General features: G+C 49.6%; 7 protein-coding genes across 7 annotated transcripts; 4 read left to right on the top strand and 3 right to left on the bottom strand.

The window, feature by feature from the left end:
• Window positions 1-455: 455 nt before the first annotated feature.
• On the bottom strand, window positions 456-1,436 carry M437DRAFT_87158 (flavo protein; the record flags this gene model as incomplete). The annotated part of the gene is made up of 1 exon (XM_041028592.1): window positions 456-1,436. One exon carries the CDS (start codon window positions 1,434-1,436, stop codon window positions 456-458), a length of 981 nt encoding a protein of 326 aa, XP_040876997.1.
• A 1,457-nt stretch (window positions 1,437-2,893) lies between these two features.
• On the top strand, window positions 2,894-4,165 carry M437DRAFT_77740 (alpha/beta-hydrolase; the record flags this gene model as incomplete). The annotated part of the gene is made up of 2 exons (XM_041026868.1): window positions 2,894-3,891; window positions 3,931-4,165. The coding sequence occupies 2 exons, from the start codon at window positions 2,894-2,896 to the stop codon at window positions 4,163-4,165; spliced, it is 1,233 nt and encodes a 410-aa protein (XP_040876996.1).
• Window positions 4,166-5,949: 1,784 nt separating this feature from the next.
• M437DRAFT_55401 (MFS general substrate transporter) lies at window positions 5,950-8,100 on the bottom strand (the record flags this gene model as incomplete). The annotated part of the gene is made up of 9 exons (XM_041022867.1): window positions 5,950-6,096; window positions 6,134-6,300; window positions 6,356-6,668; window positions 6,715-7,036; window positions 7,095-7,343; window positions 7,395-7,575; window positions 7,624-7,816; window positions 7,865-7,975; window positions 8,029-8,100. 9 exons carry the CDS (start codon window positions 8,098-8,100, stop codon window positions 5,950-5,952), a joined length of 1,755 nt encoding a protein of 584 aa, XP_040876995.1.
• Window positions 8,101-8,855: 755 nt separating this feature from the next.
• Window positions 8,856-10,853, top strand: M437DRAFT_55496 (uncharacterized protein; the record flags this gene model as incomplete). The annotated part of the gene is made up of 4 exons (XM_041022887.1): window positions 8,856-9,349; window positions 9,397-10,191; window positions 10,238-10,545; window positions 10,603-10,853. 4 exons carry the CDS (start codon window positions 8,856-8,858, stop codon window positions 10,851-10,853), a joined length of 1,848 nt encoding a protein of 615 aa, XP_040876994.1.
• Window positions 10,854-11,657: 804 nt separating this feature from the next.
• M437DRAFT_68589 (uncharacterized protein) lies at window positions 11,658-13,068 on the top strand (the record flags this gene model as incomplete). Its single annotated transcript, XM_041025138.1, has 2 exons — window positions 11,658-12,312; window positions 12,362-13,068. 2 exons carry the CDS (start codon window positions 11,658-11,660, stop codon window positions 13,066-13,068), a joined length of 1,362 nt encoding a protein of 453 aa, XP_040876993.1.
• A 459-nt stretch (window positions 13,069-13,527) lies between these two features.
• On the bottom strand, window positions 13,528-15,087 carry M437DRAFT_87153 (kinase-like protein; the record flags this gene model as incomplete). The annotated part of the gene is made up of 1 exon (XM_041028591.1): window positions 13,528-15,087. The coding sequence occupies one exon, from the start codon at window positions 15,085-15,087 to the stop codon at window positions 13,528-13,530; it is 1,560 nt and encodes a 519-aa protein (XP_040876992.1).
• Window positions 15,088-15,772: 685 nt separating this feature from the next.
• Window positions 15,773-17,884, top strand: M437DRAFT_68587 (Mpp10 protein; the record flags this gene model as incomplete). Its single annotated transcript, XM_041025137.1, has 1 exon — window positions 15,773-17,884. One exon carries the CDS (start codon window positions 15,773-15,775, stop codon window positions 17,882-17,884), a length of 2,112 nt encoding a protein of 703 aa, XP_040876991.1.
• Between the last annotated feature and the right edge of the window lie 517 nt (window positions 17,885-18,401).

The following is an 18,401-nucleotide window of genomic DNA, read 5'->3' as shown; positions in this document are numbered from 1 at the left end:
CTCTCCACTTTCCCCTGTACCACGTTGGAGCTTGTGACTGATGACGAGTCTGCTCACGCGAGCTGTTTTGTATAATTTTGTGACTGCCCCTTTATGACGAATACACGGGTTTCGAATGCCGAAGACCCATTTGTATAAGGGATGTGGTTTTTCAAATTCGAAGAGAGATGATTTTGATGGAGAAAGAAAAAGGGAAAAAAAGGAGAGAAAAAAAGATGAGGCGGTGGTCACCCTGTCGCAATTTTATTGTTCCTTCTTTTCGTCAACACTTGTATCAATGCCCCTTCTTGATTGAAAGTGCGATTATGCCGGGCTTTATAGTTCATTTGAGAGTATTAGAGATTGGGCCGAACGATCGAGACATAATGGGAAGATAGTGGAAGGTTGTGTGCTCTTTTGATTGAACAAGCGGCAGACAGATTTGCATACGAGAGGCAACATCCACATTGGAGCACTTAGGCCTGTGCCGTCTTCTGACTAGGCAAGCTGATTTGCTGAACAACGACTTGCTTCCATCTTTCTTGCCCTTCCTTGATATCTGCTTTCCTTGGCTCATCTCTTTTGGCCCAGCTCACGATGTCTTTCGCATGCTGCAGCTTTCCTGCCCAGGTCAAGCAACTCCACTTTGATTCTTCCTCCCATACTGGAAGTACATTTCCATGCTCGTTCATAGTCAGATGGCCTCTGGTACCACATGTCGTACACCCAATCGCATTCTTGCCGTGCTCAGGCAGAAGCTCTATTTTAACCAAATGGCAATGTGGACATGCACCGCCTTCTTCGTCGCCCAAGTATCTCGTATCGTCATAAGACTTGCCAAGCTGGCTGGCAAGATTCTTGCCCATTCGTTGTGCTCGAGCAATCAGATCTGCATGCAAACAGACGGCACCCGAACTTCCTAGATCCTGACCGATGAACTGATCAACCACTTTGGCATGTAGAGCATAAAACAAGAGATGCAATGTCGGTAACACCATAGTGAATTGATCTGGTGTCGAAGAGCCTCCTACAGCTATAAAACCCAATACTCTAGGTTTTGCAAGCCGTGGATCGAGTTTGTCGGGGTTGAATGTCTTGCCAAAAGTGACATCTAGAGAAGGCCCTCCAATCCTGTCCATGAGCAATTTTAATGTGCCTAGAGGTTGATGGCTGTATGTTGGTGTAGAAACGATTATGGCATCGGCATCCAGGATAGCTTCTCGAACAGCAGCTCGGTCGTCAGGTGCATTGTTGGAAGCAACGTTAAGCTTTGAAGCTAGATCAAAGCCGACAGGACTATCCAAAGGTGCCGGGTTCGTTGGAATAGATATAGAAGGAACGTGTATCCATGATGTTGTGATGGAGGAGTCGGACTCAGTAGCCGCTGTCAGTGCGGCCTTGAGTAGAATCTCAGAATTTCCAGAAGGTGTGCCGTTTGCTAGACCGAGGATATGCATTTCGTGATGTGCTCTCCGCATTTAGTGTAACCGCAGAACTATTGTCCTGAGCTCGAAATATATATAATAATGCTCGAAGAGGGGTTGCTGGTTTAGTTCGGATGTGCGGACGAGCCCTATCGTAGGGCATCGGGATGTGGAGGAAGCGGCAATGGATACCGGTAGAGAACCTGACCCTGTCCTGATGTTCACGTAGCGAACACTTCTTGCAGACGTTGCCAACAGAGTGAAAGACAACACCGCTGTGCGTCACTGTGGCTTAGCCATCATATAACCTACATCTGCGATGGCACATACTATGGACCTGAATTATGGTGAAAACCCTCCCATAGCAGACCTCGAGTATGCACACATCATAGGCGATAAGGCGTCATGTGCTTGAAGCACTACTCATGAGACCTGAATTTTGAGAGTCAGTAACATGCATTACGACCCAACAGCACGCCCAATTCCAACGTGATTGCTTTCAGCTCCCGAATGGCTAGTTATTTCAAATCTTTTGTCGAGGCGAGGATGCTGTTCGTCCGGTATTGAAGGCTTGCATGTATGCATGGTCGTTGACAAGATCAGGCTCACCCGAAACATTATCTTACAGTATCGGGCATTTTGTCGTGCCTCCTGAATCATGCGATGCTGTGAGGCCGCAAGGATTGTGGATTTCCTCAGCACTTGAGTCGTCAATGGCTGATATTGTCGGTGCTGAGTATGATCGGAAGGGAAGAAGGTTGGTCCAGACAACGCCATACTGCACGGCTGCTGTGAATGTCGAATTCCCGAGGTTTTGCCACGAACTTGATGCCGTCCCTTGCTCGCGTTCGCCGTCCATCAACATTCAGGTCCAACCTTGATTATTGTGTAGATGACCATTTTTGGCTGTCCTCTGCGATTTCCCAACGGTTAATTGGGCGTGTATGCACAAGGTCGAGTATGCTTGGCGTAGCGGAAGGAGGTGGTTGTTCGTACTCTCCTGCTCGAGCTATCCCTGCCAATCCTCATGCCATACGCAACGTTTTGGCTTGGCCACCTCGACAACGCAAGAAGATCTTCCTAAGTTACATTGAAGTATGAGAACCGCCTCTCAGTGTTGTCCAACATCTTTGAAAAGTGTTCGAGATACTGCTCGATCGGATAGCGATGGCGCACGGTATCTCAAAATCTCGGCCGCTCTTTCCATCTTGGCCATCATCGGCTGCTCCGGACAACATGTATGGGTAAAACGTTCGTGCTTCTAGCATTCCATTCTTTTCAGTCTCCTACATGCAGCTTTCGTTCAGCAGCAACTAATATGGAGTTTTCATTCCATTTTTGGCAATCACACTTCAGCAGTGGCGTCCCAAATAGTTATTTGAGGAGAGCTATGCTGTTGAGAAGGATTGTAAGGGTGAAAGACCTGGATATAAAACCTTTGATGTCGTCCAGCAATGATTGTGTCAAGCAGCCAACGGCCAACATTCATCATGAAGACTTCCATCCTTCTTTCTGCGGTCTTCTCTGCCTTGGCGCAGTCCGCCGCGACCTCAGGTTGTGGAAATCCTCTGTCATCTCAACTCACTCAAGGAGGCGCTAGTCAAACCAACAGCCTGAATTTCACAACTTCGGGCGGAGTTGTTCGCAGCTATCTACTCCATATCCCTTCCTCCTACAACATCAATACACCAGCCCCCATTGCCTTCTCCTACCATGGCAGGACCGAAACTCCTCAGGACCAAGAAAGTATCTCGGGAATGTCAAATGAGACTATGAACCCCAACTACCTCATTGTTTACCCTCAAGGTATCAACTTGCAATGGCAAGGTGATCCAGCCGCCGTCGGGTACGATGATATTGGTTTCACGATGGAACTTCTTGCCAATCTGTCGAGCACTTTCTGCATCGACTCATCGAGAGTGTATGCTGCGGGAAAGTCCAACGGTGGCGGATTCGCTGCAAATGTCCTAGCTTGTGATCCACAAGCCTCCCGCGCTTTCGCAGGATTCGCTGGTGCTTCGGGCGCATACTACCAGGGTACAACAGATGCAAACTGTAACGATGCCACGGTGCAAATCGTGTGCAACCCTGGTCGTTATCCTGTGCCGATCTTTACGACCCATGGTGATTCTGACCCTACAATTCCATACACAGGAGGAGGCCGTCGTGGTCGCTGTTTGCCATCTGTCCCGCTTTTCATGACAAGCTGGGCGGTGCGCAACAATTTGGGATCTACAAACACGTCAGTGTCACTCTACAACAACAATGTGGTCCGCTATGACTATGGAAACGACAGTTTCCCGCAATTGAGTGCTCATTACTATGTGCATGGCCTTGCACACACTTGGCCTTCTCTCGCAGCGGGGTCGCCGTTCGACGCAACACCTCTGCTGCTTTCCTTCTGGAACAAATGGACGCTGGACAGTACACCGTACAACTTCGTTAACGCCACAACGAGTACGACTGCCACTACTGCACCCACTTCTACGTCCACTAGCACACCCTCGACAGCTACACCAACTTCTAGCATCCCGTCATCAAGTCTGTGTCCATCTGCCAACGGCCAGTCAGTGACCGACTCGAACAGCAACATTTATCTTGTCACCTGTTCAGCAGACAACAGTGTGGGATCGTACGCCAATACTCAAGCCTCCGCATCATACCTTGACTGTATGAATGCTTGTGATGCTGCGATCTCGAATGGTTGCGTAGGCTTCACATATGTTGGAGGCACAAACGGTGTCGGCTCAGGTATTCATTAGTATGCACTTCTAGTGAACCCCAATACTAACTTTAGTTCCAGGCACATGTTGGTTGAAAAAGAGCATGGGTTCTTATCCAGCTTCTGGTAGCAACACCATATCTGCAGTCAGGGTATCAGGTGGATCGCCTGGCAATAGTGTCTCATCCTCTGCCTCGAGCACATCATCAACATCTAGCTCGTCTGTCTCATTCTCTGCTGCTCCAACCACGTCAGCTCTATCCTGCCCTGCTTCCAACAACCAGGTATACACCTACGCAGCCAATGGAGCTCAGTTCGTGATCGAATGTGGCATCGACCATTCAGGTGGTGATATGGCTAGCACATCCGTCAAGAACTTCGAAGGCTGTATCGCGGCTTGCGCAACTACAAGCGGATGTGTTGATGTATCGTTGTCCGGCTCAGCTTGCTATCTCAAGAAGATGCTCGGTGCAGCGGTGACCAACGGTGGTATATTGGGCGCCAGATACATAGGAGTTGCTTCGTCCTCATCGGCATCTTCCTCATCTGCCTCTTCCACATCATCCTCGGCACTCTCCTCCCTTGCCTCTTCCGTACCATCCTCATCATTCTCATCATCCTCATCATCCTTCTCCTCGTCCTCATCATCATCGCGATCATCATCGTCGTCCTCATCGACTACGTCGACGACTTCCCTTTCTTCGATCAGCAGCACTTCCGTCGCTTCATCATCGTCATCATCGAGTGTGTTGCCTTCTGTCGGTGCTGACGGATATACGACGACAAGCTATTCACCCACTTGCACTGCGATCAACACCAACATCTACGCGGTGACAGACACCAATGGCAAGCCTTATCTATACATGTGTGGTGGAGGTTCGGCTGGAGGAACAGTTTCAACAGTCACGAACGTGGCCAACTGGACCGCTTGTTTCCAAGCTTGCGATAGCTACAATGGGTGTACTGGATTCAGTTACAACCAAGGTGCTGCTCTTGGTAACGGAGTAGGTCAGTGTTTGATCAAGACTGACAGTCCTCAATCTTTTGCCAGTACAGCCAATCTGCTAAGCACAAGAATCGCTGGATATATTCGTCCTATCACCACTACCTCGAGCTCAGTGGCAACCAGTTCAAGTGCGACTACCACCGCCAGCACAAGCACCGTCTCAATGTCGGTCTCAGGTAGCTCGAGCGCTTCCAGCTCCAGCACAACACCGTCCATGACTTCCTTTAGCACATCAACGATTCCCTCAAGTTCTGCTGGAACCTCCTCTTCAAGCGTATCGAGCTCCAGCTCGTCTGTAGCGTCGAGTTCCGTTGAATCGACTTCCAGCTCCTCAGTGGTTTCTAGTTCCAGCACCTCGTCAACAGTAGTCGCTCCTTCCTCTACACCAATCGCCGCGCCTTCTTGCCCTGCATCCAATGGCACGGTTTACACTGATGCTGGCGGTCTTCAATACACCATTCTCTGCACTTACGATACTTCGGTCAACACGATCAGCGCATCCTCGAGTATCAACAGCTTCGGAGGTTGTGCTACGCTTTGCGATAGTACATCTGGATGCACTGGTTTGACCTGGAATGGCACTGTATGCTCGCTCAAGCAGTCATTCGGTCAATATATTCTCGGTGCTGCTAGAATCTGAGCAGTGGCTGGTTCGGGACTTGAAGTTGAGATTCGGCTTCGAAGAACACACAGGGAAGGAGTTAAGGTGTCAACGAGAGTAGTTAGGCAAGGATTATGCAGTATCTAGAGAGCATCATACAGGTGACCATTGTTCAAGTGTCAATTTAGGAACATCAGACCTCCGTGAAGTTCTTCCTCTACTTCGACTTGGCAGCACGACCGAGTGCAAGTTCTTCCAATGTCAAAGTTTGTCCGTTCTTGTCGCGTGAGCGAGGAATCCAGTATACCGTTAAGACAAGCCCAATGAGCATGAACGCCGAGAAGCTATGGATACAAGAATAAGTCTAGGCGGAATGAAGTTCGTTAGACAGACACTTACACAAGTAGATATGTCTTGTCAGTATGTATACTGCCGTGGAGCCACCCGAGGATGCATTGAGATAACACAGCTCCTAGCTTGCCGAAAGCGGCACTGATGCCGTGAGCCGTCGCTCGGTAGCGAGTGGGAAACACTTCAGCTGGAATGATGTACGTAGTAGTATTTGGTCCTGTTCCTATTATCAGCCTTCTTGACTACACCTACGAGATCTGACACAATCTCACCAAAGTTGAAGAAAATCTGTGTTAGGATGTACAGTACGACAATCACAGGTGATCTGTAGGTTTTCATCAACGTACGGTAGCTTGTACCAATCACAAGAAATAGGACGAATAACCAGAAGAAGCCATTGATTTGAATGACTCTCCGTCCTAGGCGATTGATCGACACGAATGTGATAAGGTTTCCGAGTATGGCTCCAAGCGATACGATTAGCAAGCTCTGCCAGGCGTTTCCTAGTAAAGATTGATATAACGATGTTTCTGGAGGGCTGCCATCGTTGTTTGCCCATATTATCTCAAGAGTGGTATAATCATTCTGTGATCGAGTCAGTAGATGCGTGATTTTGAGATGGCAGGCATACCATGCCAAGTCCGTAGAACGCAAGATCGAGTGATAGCCATGTCAGTGATGTCGCGACCAATGTGCGGTAGTTCCCCTGGTGCCAAAAATAGTCTTTAACATCTATCCAAGAGGCTTGAGGCGGTTGGTGCACTTCTTCGGTATCCATAACCGAAAGAGGAAAAATCGGATTATTGACTTCTTCTGAATTTATCTCATCTTCGTGATCTTGCTGGAAGGAAACACGGCTTCGAGTCGAGAAGTGGTCACCCGAATAGAAGTAACGGTTGACATCGACGGCTGCTTGATGGTCGTCTCTTACGATGTCAACGGTATATCTTGGACTGGTTTTGACTTCATTAGCACGTATGCAAGCTGTATATGAGTTCTCATATGTCGCACCTCTCGATAATAGTTAGACGGAACCAGAGGGAAGCAGCGGCAGGTACCGCTCCAAGCCCAAGAACCAGACGCCATATGACATCCAGGGTCTTCAGGCATTCTCCTTCACACACTTGTGAGTCGTGGGGTATCGAATTACGAGCGGCGTATACGGCGATCAAAGGGACCAATGTAGCAAGAAGCTGACCGAGTGGCTGACACATGAAGACAGCGGTCAACATTCTGCCGCGAAGCCTGGTCGGCGCCATCCTGAGAGCATAAGTTCGTGTTCATAAGAGCCAGGTATAGGTGGGTACTTACTCAGAGCACAGGACGGCACTCAGTGGGTAGTCAGCTCCGATGCCAATGCCCATAATCAGGCGCCAGAATATGAGCCACCCAATCAGTGACATGGATCCGTTGATGCCGTTCGAGGCCATGGCCGATCCCAGGGCAGCAGCAACTGTGATCATCAGCTCAAGGCCATAAGCCTTTCTTCGACCTGGGTTCTATCAGCCAGACCGACGTTACATCTGAGTGGTCGCCTTACCCAACCAGTCTCCAACAAGCCCGAAGCCTAACTGGCCTAGTATGCTTCCTCCTAAAGTTGCAATATTTATAGCAACTGCATATTCTTTGGGCACCACACCGCGCACAGGTGTCGAGGTTGGAGAGTAAACCCGCTCCGAGCTTGGATAGTAGATATGCCCTATCAAAGGCATGACAAGGTTGATGGCGAAGATCTGTAAGAAGTGAGAGGAAGAGCTGGGATCTCAGACAAGTCATCCTACATTGTAGGCGTCTGTCAAGAAGCCAACCCCAGCCACAACGACAACCCACAACCATTCCCTTCGTCTTGAATGTTCAAGGGAATCGAGGATATATTGGCGTCTGTCCGCGGCCTAGCGCTTCATCAGTGCCTGCAGGGTCGCATTATGAAGACGGATCATGTTACCGAGACATCTTCGAATTTTGACACATTGGACCACGGATTGAGGTGCAATCTGATCCAAGTCAGACCCGCCATGGCGGACTAGATGACTTCACAATCGAGGATGAGGGTCACGGAAGATAGTGTTGTTGAATGTAATTGAGATGGAAATCACAACATGCACCGCTGATCCACGAATATATCTTCTCTCAGCGAGGCGCAAGAACGTCTCGTGGAAGCCGCGACGCGCAGATGTACATGGTGGTGTCTGCCTTGGTGCCTGCTGCGCCCATTGGGCGTCGGCTTCAGCTCCTATCACTCGGATTGCTTGAGCAGATGCAAAATCCTTTGGTCCAAAACCACCATGCCATCGAGTTATGCGCACAGCTACGGGCCAAGGATAGCATCCCATTGCTTGTTACCTAGCTTGCTGATAAAGCGATTTATGGGTATCATCTGACAAAATGCTTTCATGCAAGCTGCGACTCATATCACCATTCAATTGATGCATAGAGAAAGAGGCTAGAAGGAAAGAGCAAGGGGAGCGAGGGGAGGCTGTCAAAAGCAGCGGGCTTGGCAGGGTCCATGAGTTGCATCTCCGACCACGTTTCGCAAGTTGCACTTTCCATTCGCTCGCTGCTATATTGCTCATGCAGCTACATAGTAATCCTCCGTGACTTGCCATCTGTCTGCGTCGAAGAGACGGCTGCCTGCCAGTCTTGTCATCACTTGATAATATGCGACCAGATTGACACGCGCTGGCGGGCCTTTTCAACAAAGTCCAGTCCAGCAGCTGCAGTCAGCCAAAATGTCTGTCGCTCGCCATTGCAAACATATACAGCTTTTGCATCATGAGCTTTGGCTGGTCTATCGGTGATGTTATCTTGCTCGCACAGTATAGTTGGAAGGTCTACGAAAGCTTTGCCGACGGCAGTCTCAATGCCGCTAACGAGTATGATCGCTTCAAACGAGAATACCGCCAAGTGATCACTTGTTTAGAAAGGCTTGCTGATGTCAGTCCCGATCTCGCATCTCTTACAGGTTTCGATGAGACGCTCGGAGACACTATCAAATTCGTCGACAAGCATCGCGCTCTTACCGCGAAAGTGACACGTCCTTTGATCACAACATCACCACGAACCAGCAATAGGCTTAGAGACTTCCTGGAACAGCTTGAGCGTAGCTATCAGACGGCAACATGGCCGATCTATCGCGAGGAGGCAGAGAAGCTTCATGGTCAGCTCGATCGGGTTGTTGCCATCGCAACTCTGCACGCAACAACGACCACACTTAAGAACACCCAAGGTATCGAGAGGCAGTCGAACGACATCATGCGTGCGGTCAAGTACGGCATTCCTCGCACCCTGTCGGGATTTGGCTGACATGATCTAGATCTCTGAGTGACAAAGTCAACTTCGTCCTGAAAAGAATCGCTCCAACATCCTTCACAAGTACATCTGATGTCGATTTGGACTACCTCATGACATTATCTCATACTAGTTTCAATCAGCCGGATCCTCTCCTTCAGGTCATTGGAGATCTGGATCGAAGTAAGTCGCCAGAAGATATGCTGCGGCTCCTACACCAATTCTCGCAAAAGATGGGGTATTTGATCATGAGAGACTCTAGAGGAGTGCGCCCAGTGCCCAGGTCACAGGCTCTGAACAGCCAAGGTTCTATCACAATTGAGCGAATTGTACCTGTTCTGCAGCTTCTGGACAGTGCTCGCACCGTTGCAGATACCGCGCTTGGTCTCCCTCGCACACAAAGCCGTGTTCAAAGACATTCAGCGAGTGCCAGTCTTGAAGCTCGAGCCGACGACTGGGACGTCTTCGGTCAATGGCTCAAATGGCACATGCTGCATGATATCTCGCCCGAGCCGATTCAAACGAATCGTTCTGCGCAGCCTGCGGTTATTGCGTCAATGAGCCAATCTCCGCCAACAAGTCCAGGGGCTTCTGAAGTACCACAGCAATATCTGACTGGACAGCCTCGAGACATATCTCCATCTATAATAGGCAGTCCTCTTCCAGAACCAGTGTGGACTCCTAGCACCGAAGCATTTTCGACACCTGGTACTATCTTTACTTCTGCTAGCAGCCAAAGAAGATTTTCATCCATTGATCTCGGATCGTCCTACATTGAAGACTCCACGCATTTGGCCTCAGCTACGTGGCCGGTTTCTATGTGAGTTTATAGCTCGACTCCAGCTGACCTTTCTGACAGAGAATAGTGTCCTCGAGAACAAGCGAACATTCGACGCCCTGTTGGAGATCCTCGTCTCTCCAAGTGGCACAGTGGAGAAGCTTCGAAGCAAGACTAGAGATCACAAGTTCACCCTGTATCATGTCCCGTCTGGTGGCACAAATCGTAACAATACTTTCATTCCATGGATCGATAACAGCCGTGTACACAAATCAAGCATGAATGAGGCTAGGCTACAATTCAAGGGATCGCATCAGGTTATCGTCAAGGATGAAAAGACACATAGAAGCACGATATACAACACCCGCCCGGTATACCGCTTCGATGAGGTTGAAGGTATCATTTGAACCAACAGTGGTTAGATGTGTTATGAATAACTGACGAGTTGTGCAGATTTGCTGTATGTACAGGAGAAATTGATTGGGAAGAGTGTAGTCGCGACTTTCGACGTTGTCCGGATAGCTACTCGTGCTGGCGAAGACTACTGCGCGTCTGAGACACTACGTGTTTTGGAAGATGCCGAGAGGCAAAGATCATTTCTGTACTATGCTCACAAGATGCCATCAAAATCAGTGACTACGAATCCTGGCTTCGTTGAGTGGTCATGTAAGCAGATCATTTCATATGGTTTGGGGCTTTACTGATTCAATTTCTCAGTGAACGACTTTGAGGAGATCAAGAAGGAAGGCAAGAAGAAAGTCAGATTGACATTCAATCGACGAGATAGCTTGCCACGTAGATCAACATACGGTAGCATCGACTCTGTCCTCTCATACGACTCGACATCTAGCGAAGGCCCACAGACTAAAATCAAGCATCGTATCAAAGCAATAGATTGCGAGTTCTATGACCAAGAAGGTACTATTACGATGTGAATGATTTTCGCAAATGACTGATTCAGTGGGTAGATCGTGAAGCCTTCGAAGAGCTGTGTAAGCCATCGTCAGCACCTGTGTTCCGCATGCCCTTTAGACCACGGGATCTAGGCATTGGATCTCCACTCACGGACCTTAGTCTTGGTCCACCACTTGCCGAGCTGGAATAATCCTTTTAGCTCGCCGATGTAGAGCTGGATCCTTGCGATAATACTCGAAGTATTCTGGACGAATGAGTCTAGACATGTGTGAGAAGGGAACGGATAATGACAACGAAGCGTGGCGTTGGGGAGTCATATATCATACTTTAAGTTCTATCTATAGCGGCTGATGAACAAAATCATGCGTGCCCGTGGTCTTCGCCCCGCCATCAACATTCCAGTGCATTGAAGCGCCTAAATAATGTTCCATGCGAGGCGCGTAAATAGGCGCCGAACGAATGCCTTGGCACTTAGACCTAGCCAAAACATCTTGGGCGCCTGTCAGTGATTCTCTTTCCTCGATTGTGTTGAGCACAAAAACTTGGAAGGAGAGCTCGTCTTCAAATCAGGCCCCACCTCTGGACTCTGTGTCATGGATGAAGACAACATCAGCAACAGACTTCACAGACTGGCTACCCACGAGTGGGCGAAGCAATTCCTCGAACACTACGACAACACTGGTGTCGAAAGATTGGCATCAAGCTATCGCAGTGATCAGACATGCACATGGCAGCTGAAACGCAATGGGTCATTCAACTCTGTTCACAAGGTTCTATTCGAGGATGGAACAGCATGGGCAGTCCGATTTCCCATTCCAGGTCGTGTCATGCATCCATATGAGAAGATTTGTCGGGAAGTGGCCATTATGAAATTCGTCAAGGAGAACACCACGATACCTGTTCCGGCGGTCATCGCTTTTGGTACCGCTGCAGAAAATCATGATCCTGCCATAGGTCCGTTTCTAGTAACGGAATGGGTGGAAGGCAAACCAGTCACAGCATTCCTTGAGAAACTTCCACGGCCAAGCTGGGGTCCTGTATTACGAGATGACATCGAGGAGCAACAACTTCGTACAATCTACAGCCAGATGGCTAGCATTCTTGTAGAGCTTGCGAAACACGACTTCGACAAGATTGGCGCGCTGTGTGCGGACCAGAGTGCAGAAACGTCTTCCTGGTCCGTCAAGTCAAGACCAATGACCCTGAGGGTAAACGACATTCAAGCAGGCGGTAATGTTGTCACAGACAGTAAGGCTCTTTGTCATCACGTCTGCTCTTACTCTGCTCACGCCGTCAGATCACAATCTACCTGCCTTCGAGACCACCACAGAATACATGCAAAACCTCGTTCAACAGAACACAATCCACCTATACGAACAGAGAAACTCCATCGATGATGGTGTCGATGCTCGACGCAAGTTCATTTTGCGCTGCCGCTTGAGGGAACTGGTGCCATATTTCGTCTCTGCAGATTACAATACCGCTCCATTCAAACTATTCTGTGATGATTTTCGCTTCGGCAACGTGTTGATGGACGAGACGACTCTCAAGTTCACTGGCGTCATCGACTGGGAATGGGCATATACTGCTCCATACCAATTCTTATTCTGCCCTCCCTCGTGGCTGATGTTGTTGCGGCCAACCTTGTGGACTGAAAGCGACGAACAAGACTATGCAAAGAAACTAGAGATGTTCCTAGAGTGCCTAGAGGAGGAGGAAGAGAAAAGGCCCAGCGAAACATTCCCTGAGCTTTCAAAAGACCACCGCATGTCGAGCTTGATGCGCAAGTCTTTCGAAGATGGGACGTTTTGGTTCGTGCAACTTCTTTCAGAGGCCTTTGCCTTTGACGAGGAGGTCTTATGGCTGAACCCCGAAAAAGTCCTTAGCAAAAGAGGATTGTTAGAAGTGGGCGTACCCAGCGAAAGATACATTCAGGAATTTGTGGATAAGAAAGTGAAAGACTTGGAACGATACCATCAAGATCTGCAACACTTGATAGATTGAGGTATGAATCGAGAGAAATAGCAAGAGCAGACTGAGAGTTGATCACGCCCGACACAAGCTGTGAAACAGCAGAGTGGTCCTCGATAAAGTAGTTAGCCTAGGAAGCTGCGACTCATTTCGATGGCGAACTTCGCTCTTTCTGCCTGTTTCCAAAAACCGCTCTTGCTCAACGCATGCGAAGCATTCCTGTCCAGCCGCTTTGGACAAGCATCAAAAACCGCTTATTGCTGATCGTTGTTGCCGGCGCTGTAAAACTCAGCTACACATTGTCACATAGCTTCTGTAACTCAAAGATGAACACATTGAAGGAAGGCGTTCTTCATGATCACAGCTGCATCTGTCAGTCCGTCCCAACAAGAAAGAGCAAGAGAAAAACTTGATTGAAAGCATTTGTATCTACGCATTGACTCGATGACAACCCGGCCCTACACGATGCCTGAAAAACGCAAAAGCGAAGAATTACATGATGTGATCACTCGACGACTCGTCATCCAACTGGATATCAAAGTCAATCTCCTCCGTAGCCTTCGGCAGCGGATAAACAGGCTTGCCCTTCGCATCAGTGAGATCCTGAGGATCCGTGGCCCACCAATTTGCTTCGTCCGTATACATGACTTCAAGCTCCTCAGGTGGGAACACATCAAGGAAAAGAAATTCGGCTGCTCGTGATGGGCCCCAGGCGCGTAAATATGGTCTGGCTTTTGTGAATCGCCTGTGTTTTTCCTCTTCAGCAGCTCGCGCAGTGATATCTTCGTGGAGATCCTTAGGCTTCGGTTTTGGACCTGCTGCAGTACGCTTCTGCTGTTGGTCTTGGAACCATGCATCGCTGCCAAACGTATCCATGCCTTGGAAAAGCGGGTGTCCGGGATTGTCAATGTAGCTCAAGAAGTTTTGAGGCGACGGCCGTTTGTGAGGGGCAAATTGCAAGCACCTATTGACCATCCTCCTGAGATTCATAGAGTAGTTTTGACCAGGAAGCTCGCCTTGCCATCCGATTATTTGTGGAATCATGTCTACTTCCTTCCGCCCAGGTTGATAGTCTATGTTTGGGAAACCACCGCGCAACTTCATCATCTGCTCGAGTACTCTTCCAATCTGCCAGACATTGGTGCATGTACCGCGTAACACACTGTTTGGCAGCAGTGCTTGGCTACCGGCACTAGGCTTTACCATCTCCGGAGCCATATAGCCAGGAGTGTAAGCGAAATGCTGTGAATGGATCTTGTTCTCAAAATCGTCTTTATTGGTGAGGTTTCCGCCTCCAAGATCCGCGAGGTGAGGTCGAGGGTAAATAGGAAATGATTTCGTGGTGTCAGGTGGGGCGAGAAGAATGTTTCCTGGTTTCATGTCGAACACGACGATTACATCCGAGTCCGTATTGTTCGGACGCGACCGAGCCCGTTCTTCCAATTGAACAGCAGCCTTCATCAAGCAAATAAAAGTATGCCAGATGAATGGTTCTGGTATGGCCTTCTTCGCAAAGTAATGAGACTTGATGAGGTTGTCTAGATCCCCATAATCGTGAAGAGGCATGTACAAACGCCAGTGATTATGCGCCGATGAGTAAGGATTGCCTAATAGCCTTCGTGCATAACCCCAGAGCGGGTTACAGTATATTTCCTCGCTTGATTCGGGAACTGTCATCAAGCCTTGCAGATATGCCTCCTTGAGAAATCGATGCTCGGGAGCTGCATGGCCGATGTTGTGAGTAGGATCTGCACCAAAATCCATGCCCTTGTCCTTGAGTTGTCGGTAGATCCCTTTGTAGAGGCCTGTCTCTTTGGTCGACTCGGACGCTCTTTCGAAGGAGTCTTTGATGACAACGTGATGGATGGCTCTATGGGTGGACTTGTCTATCAACACCCACATAGTCGCAACGCCATTGCCTCCGACACCAACTTTGTATCCACCGATCCATTGTGTGTCTGGTGGTGCATTCGGCGGCTTCTGAATCCTCTCGAGATTGGAACTGTCTCTGTGTATCGCAGCTATCTGGCTGGAGCTCACGATTTTCGCCATGTTGTTTCAATCTGTCGAATGTCTACTGCTGGGTCAGGAAGAAAAAATTTGCCAGCACGAGCTGATCAAGAAAACGAGTCAACCGCCTTTGTCTGCATTCGGCGAATCGTGACTCTTTGGACTTGATGCGGACTTGAGAAGAGATCTGACAATGAAGATCAACATTGTGAAAAACGTAGATAGACAAAGAAAATCATCCTCTTGTGATCAGCTGAGACGCTGGCTGACCACAATCGGTTTTCGTGAATGACCGTTGTGATGGGCGCAGTAGTAGAGGTAAAAAACAGATTTCGCTAATGGAAGCCATGCTATGCTAGGTGTCATGGAGAGGTTGAAGCAACATGATTCGAAACTGTAAGCCTGGCAGAGGGAGTGTAATGTCAGGCTTTGTGGTCGACGACATGCAAACCAAAAGACAAAAAGAGTCTACATAGTAGACCGAGCAAAACGAAATGATCACGCCAGGGGTCGAACCTGGAATCTCTTGATTCGTAGTCAAGCGCCTTGCCATTGGGCCACGCAACCATTGATGTGTTGTGAAAATCCTTTTTCAAATATGTTTCTTTGTCTAAGTTGAGGGTGCAGCCGCGATAAGAGCGGGGCTTGGCAAAGGGTCGCCGCAAAAGATGAAGCCGCAGGAAAAATGTCTCTGACCAAGCCAGACTCATAAACTCGACAGCCAAGCATGGCAGCAACTCTTGTCAAATCGCTCACTGCAGAGCCGTATGCCTTCTTACAGCCGCCAACAAAATTACATACATCGTCCCTCGATTTCCTCAAGCAAACGCTTGACCCCATCGCCCAATCCATCGCCGAGACACAGCAGCAGCGCTTGCAAGAAGCTCGCAAGAAGAGGAAGCGCGGGCAGAACGACGAGGATGAGGAGATTCTGCGTTTGAAAAAAGTCCATGTCGAGGGATTTGCTGTCGAGCAAGTCTGGGAACAAGCGAGGCGCATTATCGATGCTGCTAGGAAAGAGGCCCAGCGCAATTTCGACGAGCTCGCCGAGAAGTACGCTATCGATGACTCTGAGGATGAGAGTGAGGGTCAGGATGGCGAGGTCTTGTCAGGAGAGGATGAGAGTGATATTGGTGAGGAGGGAGTCGACTACGAAGTCGAGGGCGAGGACATCGATGGCGAAGAAGAGGATGATGACGAGGAGATGGATGTTGACGGCGAGGTTGACGACTACGAAGAGTCAGATATTGAGGCCGGCGAGGATGTTGAAATGGGCAGTGAAGGCGAGTCTGAGGCAGAAAGTGAGGAAGCGGCCGAATACATCCCCGACCCGCACGGCCTGAACGACGGCTTCTTCTCCATCGACGACTTCAACAAACAATCAGAGTTCCTCGAGCAAGCAGACGCTCGTGGAGACAATGACTTCGACGACGATGACGAGGAGGGCATCGACTGGGGTGCCAACCCTCTGGCAGCCAGCGCCACAATCTCAAAAGCAGCACAAGACGACGACGATGACGAATCAGACGATGAGGATGGTCCGACATTTGGCAACGTCGATCTGAACGCTCCCGAGGGTTTCAGTGACAACGAGGAAGAAGTTGAGGAAGGTGAGATGGACGGCATGGGCTCGCTCTCGAACACGAACGAAATCAAATACGCCGACTTCTTCGCTCCACCAGCTAAAAAGGCACGCAAGAACAAGAAGGGACGTCCGAACCCCCACAACTTCCCTGCCAAACAAGCCTCTCCGAGCGGTGCCGACGAGCCTGCAGAAGATGACGAGGAGATGGAGCGCACCATGGAGAAGGTTCACCGCGACCTGTTCGATGATGTAACAGACGACGAAGAGGATGAGGAAAACCTCGACCCAGCGGACCCTCGCTCTCGCCGCTCAGCACACGAGCGTCGTCAAGCTGCTCTTACCGAAGAAATTCGTCGTCTGGAAGCTGCGAACGTCGCAAAGAGAGATTGGACTTTGTCTGGTGAAGCCCGTGCCGCTGATCGTCCTGTTAACTCTTTGCTCGAAGAAGACCTCGAATTCGAACGCGTTGGCAAGCCCGTACCAGTCATCACAGCAGAGATCAGTGAAAGTTTGGAAGAGCTCATCAAGCGTCGCATTCTGGCAGAGGACTTCCAAGACATCATCCGCCGCCGTCCTGATGATCTAGCCACTGGTAGCTCAAGTAGACGCGGGCGTCTCGACTTCGAGCTCGACGACAGCAAGAGCAAGAAGTCTCTCGCCGAGATGTACGAGGAGGAGCACCTCAAGGCAACGGACCCTAACTATGTTGACGCAAAGGACGAGAAGACTCAGAAGGAACAAAGAGAGATCGATGCCCTCTGGCGCGACATCAGCAACAAACTCGACAGTCTCAGCTCCTGGCACTTCAAGCCCAAGGGCCCTGCTACACAACTCGACATCCGTGTCGATGCACCTGTCGTTCGTCTCGAAGATGCCCGCCCTACTGCTGGCGCGGAAGCCGCCGCTGCTTCTCAACTCGCACCACAGGAGATCTACAAGGCTGGCGAGGCAGCCGAGAAGGCAGAGGCCGAGATTGCCACTCGTGGCGGCCTGGTCGTCAACCGCGAGGAGATGAGCAGAGAAGAGCGCAAGCGTCGCCGCAGACGCGACAAGGAGCGCGAGAAGAAGTCATTGGCCAACATCGATCCTTCCAAGAAGGAGAGCAAGAAGACAAAGGAAAGGAAGGGCATCATCAGCGACCTCAAGAAGGGTGGTGTCAAAGTTATCGGCAACAAGGGACAGATTACAGATGTTTCGGGTGCTGCTATCAAGGATGGCAAAGCACCCTCTGCTGGTGGCTCTTACAAGCTGTAAGATGCATTTGTTGTATAATCCCGATCCTTGTTTCTACTTGTCATGCTCAATACCACATTTTCCATTTCCTGCCTCAACAAATGACTACTTCCCGTACCACTTTCACTGTCTCCGCGTTCATGAGTCAAGTTGCTTCAGCGATCTGAAGGCCAAAGATGATTCGATCTGTCATTGTTGCCTCAGGTATTCTTGTTGTCTAACATCTGCTCAAGATGCCTATTCAGAGCATCATAACACCGCAGCCGCTTGTTAGAAAGTTTTTGTTCCAGTTCTCTGTCCATCTCCACGTAAGCTGCGAGAATTTGGTGGCGGAACATATGTATCTTGTGATCGTATTGCTGCCGCAAGTCCTCCAGAGCTTGCCTATACTGACTACACATTCGCTCGAGCTGTCGATTCCGATTCATAAGAACATCTCTCTCGGCCCTCGTGTCTCGATGAGAAAGGTCTTGACGAAGTACTGCGTGGGTGTGAGATTCTCTTTCTCGCACTATTTCGGCCTGCAATTCTTTGACCA

Source organism: Aureobasidium melanogenum (assembly GCF_000721775.1).
Source record: "Aureobasidium melanogenum CBS 110374 unplaced genomic scaffold scaffold_22, whole genome shotgun sequence".
Classification (NCBI taxonomy): Eukaryota; Fungi; Ascomycota; class Dothideomycetes; order Dothideales; family Saccotheciaceae; genus Aureobasidium; species Aureobasidium melanogenum.
The sequence above is the reverse complement of the archived record's forward strand: the minus strand, read 5'-3'. Positions and strand labels throughout refer to the sequence as shown.